The 9,977-nt window shown below is 42.2% G+C and overlaps 1 protein-coding gene across 4 annotated transcripts in view; it reads right to left on the bottom strand.

The window, feature by feature from the left end:
* Window positions 1-9,977, bottom strand: part of LOC123747434 (F-box/WD repeat-containing protein 7) — a 34,844-nt gene that overhangs the window by 12,655 nt on the left and 12,212 nt on the right. For all 4 annotated transcript variants that reach the window (XM_045729660.2, XM_045729661.2, XM_069320008.1 and 1 more), the window contains exons 10-12: window positions 4,408-4,575; window positions 889-1,075; window positions 169-236 (exon numbers count right to left, since the gene is read on the bottom strand). In XM_045729660.2, coding sequence (XP_045585616.1) covers window positions 169-236; window positions 889-1,075; window positions 4,408-4,575 — 423 coding nt within the window. The remainder of the gene's footprint in view (window positions 1-168; window positions 237-888; window positions 1,076-4,407; window positions 4,576-9,977) is intronic.

Genomic DNA, 9,977 nt, shown 5'->3' with positions numbered 1-9,977 from the left:
ATCATATTACAATATCTTGAAAACCGAATTAACTAATTGTTACATATAATGAACTTTATTTACTACAGTACTTATAAACCAGTAATCTATCGCAATGCATGTCTAAAGCAATTGTGTCTTGAGCAAAACTGCTCAGGAATTAATTTTTTTTTTTTTTACAATTCTTACCTTAATTGTTTTATCATCGGAAGCACTCACAATTCGCCTTGAGTCGGCAGCTAGGCACCGTATTACACCTAAGAAATAAAAAAATTAGTATGTTAAACTGTAAGTCAAATGCTGCAGACAAATATTTAAAAATTTTATAAAAAATTTTCACAATCTGATAATTCTAAACACAATGAATTACTCTTTAGGTGACTGGAATTACTTCAACAATACACAATATGGTGGCACATACACACCTAATTTTATAAATATCAAAACAATCAGTTTACAGATTCACAAACATTCCTTAATGTTATAGTTTTGGTTTTATGGTACTACAAACCTCATTTTAAAATTGGCTCTTTGCATAAAAATAGACTGAATAATGCCACACAGATATACATTCATCAATGGCTTTTGGAATTATTCAGGATAACAGACGATTAGATAGAATGTATCGTAGAAACAAAAACCACAGCTCGCCGTTCTCATTTCTCAATGAAAACGCTAATTAGCCTGAATTTGTGATGGAAGCTAAGGTAGTGTTAAAACAAATACTATAGGAAAAATAATGCAATTGTAAAATTTTTTGTTGTAATTGCAAATTTTATCTGCTACTCATAAGGTCTTGAAAAGTCCTTTAACTAACCTGAAAGTTCAAGTCCTTTATGTTAGTAAAGGACTTGAAAAGAAAAACAAAAATACTATTATTAAGTAACGTGTATAATGGGCATTCCAGACCTGTATGACCTTCACTAGACATCCAGTCAAGGACACCCAGACATTGGCCAGACGAGAGGCACCATAGGCGGATAGTGCAGTCAAGTGACCCAGAAATAATGGTAGTGTTGTCATAGGTTAAAGTGGTAACTGCATCTTCATGGCCCACGAGTGTCTTTTGGCACAGGCCTGAATCTAGCTGCCAAACCTGTGGATGATTGATTTAAACATTAGGAGATTAACACTCTCAAGTCTCTCTGACTTTCTAAAATTCAGTTCAATTAAAAACTCAGATATTGCCTAAAGTTTTCCCTGTACTACAGACAGTACATATGTACAATCAGGCAGGATATATTCTAGGCATTATTGTTACAGAAAACTTTTTGAACATTCTTGCATAGTGGTTGAAAAGAGCACCAAGTGTTGAAAAGATGTAGACAAACACTAAGAAGTCACCAGACCACCTTTGTAGATGACATTTTGCTTGCAAGGACTACTGTATATAAATTCTTACAGGCAAATCATCAACAAAGAGTGTTGTCTTGTCTTGGTGGTGTTCTATATCCTTACAAAGCCGTAATGCACAGAGAAAATTAAGGGCAGGTTATTTCGAAATGATTTTGGGGCTTAGCATCCCAACAGCCCGGTCCTCGACCAGGCTTTCTTTTTGTTACACGTTCCCAGGAAGCAGCCTGTAGCAGCTGTCTAACTCCCAGGTACCTATTTACTGCTAGGTGAATAGGTGCATCAGGGTGAAAGAAACTCTGCCCATTTGTTTCCACCTCCCCCAGGGATTGAACCCGGAACCTCAAGACTACGAATCCAAAGCGCTGCCCACTCAGCTATTGGGCTCCATAGGGGTTCAATGAGAAAATAGGTAAGAAAAGTTGTCTACCAGCAAAAAAAGTCGAGCTGGACTAGGTAGGATTTTAGCAGTAGATGATTTTTTAAATTCTTCTACTGGCTAGTGATTGCATGAACCTTTAGTGTTTGTAGCCTGAAGCCCCAAATAGCCATCACAGCCAGGTTGATCAAGTAACTACATAAAGTTGAGTTCCCTCTTAACTCTCAAATTGAGCACCCTAAATTTGGTCAATTTCCTGGTGCCCATAACAAAATATATATACCCTTTTCCTTGATATATTATAAAACATTTCTTTTTTTTGGGAAAAATATAAACATTCTGATCAATTTAGTTTGGCCCTGGTGAGGTGAAGAAATGTTGAAAACTTGAAATTCTGAGAATTAATTTTCAAGTATTTCTAATAGATATCTCCTTGCTAAAGTCCTTAAAATTTTGCATGTCACCAATGGTTTGTAGCATGAGTGTTAGTAAATAGATGGTGAGGCACTTGACATGGTGTCTATCTTTTAATTAATTCCCAGGAAGGGAACCAAGGCTTTCAAAACTTTTCCAATAAGGCAAATTGTTGCCAGAGGTCTCTAGTGTTGAATACATCTGCATGGAATCTTTAGGACTTTTTATTATTAAGGGGATCCTTCTACTCTTCGCCGTCTTGATGCTTTGCACCATACTGGGTTGCGCCTCAGTTCTGGTGCCTTTCGTTCGACTACCATCCTTAGCTTGTATGTTGACACTGGCTTCCTGTCTCTCCAGGACCGCCGTGATCGCTACTGTCTTCGCTATCTTGCGCGGTCCTTGCAACATCCTTCCTCTCGCCTCTGTCGTGCTTTAACTTTTACCCCTCCTGCGGTTCCTGTTCCTCTTCACCACCTCCCTCTTTCTGTCCGGTTATCTCGCCTACGGGATTCTCTCTCCGTTCGTATTTCTGATGTTTCTCCTCGTGTTGTTCCTTCTTTGCCCCCGTGGAGGGTCCCTCTTCCGCGGTTTTGTACTTCCTTGACCCGTATCACTAAAGCTTTTACCCCTCCTACGGTTCTAAAACGCCTTTTCCTCGAGCACTTTTCTTCTCACTCCCGCTCCGTTTCTGTCTTCACCGATGGGTCTAAGTCAGCGGACGGTGTTGGCTACTCTGTTGTTTTTCCTGATCGCACTTATATGTGTCGCTTGCCTCCGGAGACTAGCATCTTTACAGCAGAACTTTATGCTATTCTCTATGCTCTTCGTCTCCTGCTTTCTCGTTGTCAGTCTTCCTTTGTGGTTGTTGTTGACTCTCGTAGTGCCCTCATGGCTCTCGGGTCCTTTAATCCGGTTCATCCAGTAGTTGTCGAGATCCAGCATTGGCTGTTTCTCGTTCACAGTAAATTTAAGTCGGTTGAGTTTTGTTGGGTTCCCAGCCATATTGGTGTGTCTTTAAATGAGCATGCGGATGCTGCCGCTAAGGAAGCTGTCCGCTCTTGTCCCATCTCTCGTAAAGGCATTCCGTATTCCGACTTTTACCCAGTTATCCATTCCTCAGTCCTTACCCGTTGGCAGGCTTCTTGGTTGTCTGTTACTGGTAACAAGCTACGTACTCTTAAATGTTGTGTTTCCTCGTGGCCGTCCTCCTTCCACCGTAACCGGCGGTGGGAAACAGCTCTGGCGAGGTTGCGTATTGGCCATACTCGCTTAACCCATGGTCACTTGATGGAGCGCCGCCCTGCTCCTTATTGTCCTAGTTGCATTGTCCCTCTTACGGTCGTGCATGTCCTTCTTGAATGTCCTGACTTCCAGGACGAGCGTGTGTCTTGCTTTCCGACCGCCCCTCGCGGTCACCTGTCCCTCGATAGAATTCTTGGTGACTCGGATACTTTTGATATCGTTCGCCTTATGCGTTTTTGTTCTCGTATTGGCATCCTTGGTGATATTTAGCGCCCTCTGATTATTTTGCGTATTTGATGGTGCTACATAGCCTTCCCGGTTTGGTGCCTTCTTTTGATAATTACTTACTTACTTTATTATTAAGGGGATCATTAAATCTTCCAAAGGTTTCCAAAACTGAAAACAAAGCTAGAGGTGTTAAATATGCCAAAGCTAGAAGATGGAAGACAAATATGTGATATGAACACTACATACAAATTAATAATGAATTTAAAAACTATCAGAGACATTCTTGAAACAAGCAACTTTAAGAACAAGAGGTCATAAATTCTAATAAAGAAACAAAAGTGTTAAAAGGATATTAGAAATTTCTCCTTAGCAAATAGAGTAGCAGACAGCTGGAACATGAGAAGATAGTGCCAAAACCATCAGTAGTTTCAAAACATGTGACAAGAGTAGCGGGAAAACAGGACACCACGAGCATAGCTCTCGTCTCATAACTACACTTAGGTAATTACAGGTGATATGTGCACTGACCATTATCACCCCGAGAGCTATAGGAACAGTTTAAGGCTTAAAAGCTTCCACAACTCGTCCAGCAAAATTTCTTACACTTGTTGGCAGGAGATTGACGAGTTGTGGACCTCCAATATTTATGCCGAGTTCTCAAATTGTATTCTTATTAACACCAGCATAGGCACAATACTATAGAGCATTTTTCAACCCAATCCAATGAGTGAAAAATTATAAAAGTTTACAAAATGTGAAGAATTGTCACCATTGATATTTACTTTGTATTGATAGAAGAGAATTCTTACCTTAATGGTTTTATCAGCTGCACCAGATATGATTTTATTGTCATCAAAGGCAACAGTAAGCACAGGAGCTTGATGCCCAGTGAGAGTTCGGAGACACTCGCCTGAAGCCAGTGCCCACACCTTGACTAAATGGTCATAGCTGCCACTTACCACGCGTTCCCCATCAACCTACGGAGAGATGAAAACGTCTATGTTAAATTTATGTTAACAGTACTGTATATATTTAAGTGCAGATTATGTTTTAGTTTTCAGTAGTTGAACATCCCAGTATTAAACATATCCTCATATATTTGTATATACATGTCCCTTTACAATGACAATTGTAATTTTAATCTTAAAATCTTTTTTGAAATCCTAACACACTCATTTCAGGGTTTGATTACAAGCCACCTCCACAGTGAACTAGGGTTGAGCAAGCCAGTAGACCACACCAGGAGAAATGTTTTTGCTTTATTCCAATGTTTTCACCCAAAACCTAAAATACAGACAATCTAATATCACATTAAAAGAACAGATGGGTTACAATGGAGCATACCTTACTTTGTTACTTTGTGGCGATTCCAAGGATTAACATACCTGAGGCCCGGTCTCTGACCAGGCCTCGTGTTGGTGGTCTGGTCAACCAGGCTGTTGGACACCTCTGCTCGTAGGCTCATGCATGAATCACAACCTGATTGACCAAGTAGCCTTTCGAGATGTTTATCAAGTTCTCTCTCTGAACACCACGAGAGGCTGGCCAGTTATGCCCCTTATGTGTAGCAGGAGAATGTTGAAAAGTTTAGCCTCTTTGATGTTGATAGAGTTCTATGTACCTATTCCAGCTCTACTTTTTAATGGGGCTATTTAACACATCCTACCATGCCTTCTTGTCTCATGTGATATTATTTCTGTGTGCAGATTTGGAATCAGTCCCTCTAATATTTTCCAGGTGAAAAAAATGGTATACTAAGTTTAACAAATGATGAAGAGCCCCATTAAAGCCCAAGTTGAGGCAATTGGGAGAAAATGTGAGCAACTGAATGTCTTGCTCAAAAAGAAGCTTTTCATCTACACTCAGATCCTTTGTACCAGGAAACATCCATATTGGGGTTGTGACGATAATCTCCTTCAAGAGATTGAGCCTGCTCTTCCCTCCAAAATTACGTCTTCACAATTATATAAAAAGACTATGGAAGAAATGTCCAACAACGACAACAACACCAGCACCAGCAAGGCTTGCCAGGGTGAGCAGAAACGTATGCAACCAGCCACCTGTTCGAACTCCAACCACCAAACTACCCGTTGATCGCTACGGCTCCGCTGATTGGTCGCCGGTCTGGCTGCACCTGCACTCGCCCCCAATACTACCTGATGTCTGGGGTCGCCCCAACATCAGTCCTCAGAATGTTCCGTGCTTTCGTAGCCAGCACTCCTCCCAGCTAGACTCTAGAGTGTACTGAGAGAGGTGGTGGCTTTAAGCCAATATTCCAGCACCTCCCACTTAACTTTTGTGTTGCACTTCTTATTATTTTGCCTTAACGTAACTTTCATTGTGTCATTTAAGTATTCTTATTATTTTGATTCATTGATTTTATTATACATATTTGTTTGTGCATTATTTTCATGTTTTGATTTATTTAACGTAATTAAAATTTCATTGTTAAAGTTTTACTTGTGTTTTGTGTGTCTTCTCCTTACCTTACCACAGACGAAGTTCCAGTTTTTCTATTTTTTTTTATAACTATGTGACGAGGCCATACCCCTAGCCTTAAACAGCCGAACACCAACGCGTTACCGTCACAAGTTATATGGGGGCCTGTCCTAGGAGCTTCACTCAGGTACTGGTGCCAAGTGGTAATTTATGGTAAGCGTATTTAACTTTGTTAACGTAGCTTTACTATTTTTCATTCAATTTCATTTTTTATAAGGTGCGGTGTATTGTGCATTACGAGAGTAACATATAGTGAAGGTGAGACAACTTTGGATTACGTGGTGACTGTAGGCCTCAGTCATACTCTTAATTGGTCATCTCTCCCTCCTTGTTATTACTCGTATTTACCATCTATGTCCCTTGAATATTTCTCATTCTGACAGATCATCATATTGGTACCCTGGTACTGTGGTCTGCCCCGGGTCAAGAGTACCCAATCTTCTGCAATCTGACTGTAGGAGGACAAAGAGGGCCATAGTTCCTCTAGCTCGAACTTTAGTTGCTGAATTGGGACCTCAGCAGCAGTTCTCGTCACCAGTTGACACCTCGCACCCCTACACGTCAGTCAGAGATGATGATACATACAACGGTAGGGAATTAGCTTATTTTTTCAGAGCACAAAAGTTCGCTAATTCTGTAAGTATCATATTAAATTCAGTAGGAAAAACTTGCTTTATGTCCTATAGAGACTTGGCAAGGTATGCCTACATCCTTGGACTACCAATTTTACTTTTGAAGCATTTAACTGTTTCATTTGTTTTCGAAACTTTGTTTCATTTGTTAGTAGGATTTTCTTGCCCTTATTCTCTTACATGAGTACCGGGTACAAGATTTCCTGCGCCCTTGATTTAATTTAATCATTTAATATCTTTCACTTAACGTTAATTGTTAAAGATCACACAGGATAGGTACCAGTTGCCACGTTGTCCTGTTTCTGACATTTCATTATTGAACATTCGTGTACCTTTATTTGCTAATTTCACCATGTTTCGTCTCCAAACTTTCCGTGCAAATCCAGCAGGTGAAATAGGGACTTTAAGTCGTGCCAAGAGGACTGAATTACAAACTCTTGCACATGAGTATCAACTAGAAGTTCCCTACCAAGCCAACAAAAATGACCTACACAACCTGTTGCTGGATTACTATTTAGAGCAAGGTAAGATAGACTCTGAAACTCATGAAACTTACTATATTGCAGATAAACCTGACTTGGCAACGCTGAAACTCAAACTAGAACTGGCAAAGATTGAAGAACGAACAGCTGCCATACGGAGGGAAGAACAAGAACGCGAGGTCGCATTACTCCGTGAACGTGAACGAGTACAGCTTGAAGCACTCCAGGAGCGGGAACGCGTACAGCTTGAAACCAAACAACGCGAGTTGGAAATGCAACGTGAACATGACAAGCAACAAGCAACTCTGGCTCTAGAGTGTCGTCAACGTGAAATCGCCTTGGAAACTTCCCACTTCACTCAACGCCAACAAGCTACTGCCAATCTTCCCGTCAGTTTTAATATATCACATGCAAGTAAGTTAATGCCATCCTTTGTAGAAGCAGAAGTTGATGTTTTTTTCACCACCTTTGAAACCCTTGCTAATCAACTCAGTTGGCCTGTCAACCAATGGGCCACACTTCTCAGAGTCCATCTTACAGGTAGAGCTGCAGTCACACTCAGTACTTTGGCGTCTGAGAATGACTACTACACTCTGAAACAAGCAGTGTTGGACGCCTACCTCCTCTCTACTGAAAGTTATAGAAGGAAATTCCGTGACCACCTGAAGGCAAGTACCACTACCTTCCTCGAGTTTGCTAACACGAAACGGAGGTATTTCATGAAATGGCTGGAAGCAGCACATGTCTCTACTTTTGCAGAACTCGTCAACCTGATGCTTGTTGAAGAATTCTTGAGACGTGTGCCACCTCCTGTCCGCCTCTACTTAGCAGATAAAGAAGAAACCGACTACCTGAAGTGTGCTAAGTCGGCTGACACTTACAGCCTCATCCACCGGCTGACACCTGAACCATCCTCCAGTAAGAAGTCGTGGTACAGTTACGAGAAGGTGAGCCCCGATCAAGCTGGTTCACAACTGTACTGCAAGTATTGTAGACTCTATGGACATACCATAGACAAGTGTGGTAAGTCTCAATACAAGGGAACCACTGACCAACAACGACCCAAACCAACTCCTCCTAAGTCCGGTAAGCCTGTGATGAATGTTGGTGTTGATGTTAATGATCTTTCTCTTTTCAGTAACCACCTGTATACTGGAACTGTCTCTGCCAACGGTTCAAATCCGGAGGGACGTTTCAAATTGAAGATCTTGAGGGACACAGCGGCTCTACAATCAATCATCTTGAAGTCGGCTGTGCCCAACATAGTCTACACCGGGGAAACAGTCTTCATCACTGACCTCACTGCTACTACTCCATACCCTCTCGCCAGAGTCCACCTGGATTGTCCCTACGTGAACGGGGAAGTCCAAGTCGCCGTCAGGGAAAAGCCTTTTCCCATGCCTGGAGTGCAACTTCTCCTAGGCAACGACTTGGCAGAAGACCTGCAACCGACCAACCTGATCGTCATGGACAAACCCCAGGTGTGTAACTCTGTGCCAAGTAACCCTATTCTTGAGTATGTTCCAGCAGAGGTTCAAGAGAGTGAAGTTTCTCCTCCGGTTCTCGTGACCACCCGTGCACAAGCCGCACGTCCACAGCCAGCTGACTCTACTGCTACCGCTGTCCCTCAAGACCCTCAGAAACTACCCCCGCATCTGACCAAGTTGGAGTTCCGTAAGTTGCAGAGGGAAGATCTTACTTTAACACCATTGTTTTTCCAGGCTGAGACTCAACCCGACAGTATTCCTGGGTTCTTCCTAGAGAACGACTTGCTCTACCGCAGATATAGACCCAGTAAACTGAAGGAGGAGGACGATTGGGCCAACACCGAACAACTTGTGATTCCCACCAGCCTGCGGCCCACTATTCTACACCTGGCCCATGGAGCATTCTCCCACTACGGCTTCAACAAGACTTACCATGGGATTCGCCAAGACTACTACTGGCCAGGTATGGTAAATAACGTCAAACAGTACGTAAAACAGTGTCATACATGTCAGATGGCAGGCAAACCGAACGTCTCCATTCCCAGAGCACCACTGATTCCCATACAGGTGCCTGCGGAACCTTTCCACAGACTCATAATAGACTGTGTTGGTCCTTTACCTCGGACCAGTTCAGGTAACGCCTACATCCTAACCATCCTGTGTCCTACCACCAGATTTCCCATAGCAGTTCCAGTGAAGAACATCACGGCTGCTACGGTTATCAAACATCTACTGAAGATCTTCACTCAATACGGATTTCCCAGGGAGATTCAAAGTGACTGTGGCACCAACTTCACCAGTGATCTCTTCAAAAGGACACTGGAGGAGTTCAACATCAAACAGGTATTGTCCAGCCCCTATCATCCTGCTTCACAGGGTTCTCTTGAACGTAGTCATCAGACCATCAAAGCACTCTTGAAAAAGTTTTGTAGTGAAACCTCAAAGGATTGGGATAAGCAGATTGACCTAATAATGTGTATTTTCAGAAGTCTCCCCAATGAGTCCCTAGGAGTATCTCCTTATGAGATGCTCTACGGCCGTAAGTGCCGTACTCCCCTTAAGGCTTTCAAAGACTCTCTCAGAGATGCCACCTTCAGTGAGCATCAGAATGTGCCCCAGTTTCTTCAAAACCTTCAACACATTCTAGAGAGAGTCCACCGCTTTGCTCATGATAATCTATTGAAAGCCCAGGTGAGAATGAAGACTCATTACGACCAGACCAGCAAAGTAAGAAAATTCAAGCCGGGAGACTTCGTCCTTGCTTATTTCCCTATCCCAG

This window comes from Procambarus clarkii, chromosome 94 (assembly GCF_040958095.1).
Source record: "Procambarus clarkii isolate CNS0578487 chromosome 94, FALCON_Pclarkii_2.0, whole genome shotgun sequence".
Taxonomy (NCBI): Eukaryota; Metazoa; Arthropoda; class Malacostraca; order Decapoda; family Cambaridae; genus Procambarus; species Procambarus clarkii.
The sequence above is the reverse complement of the archived record's forward strand: the minus strand, read 5'-3'. Positions and strand labels throughout refer to the sequence as shown.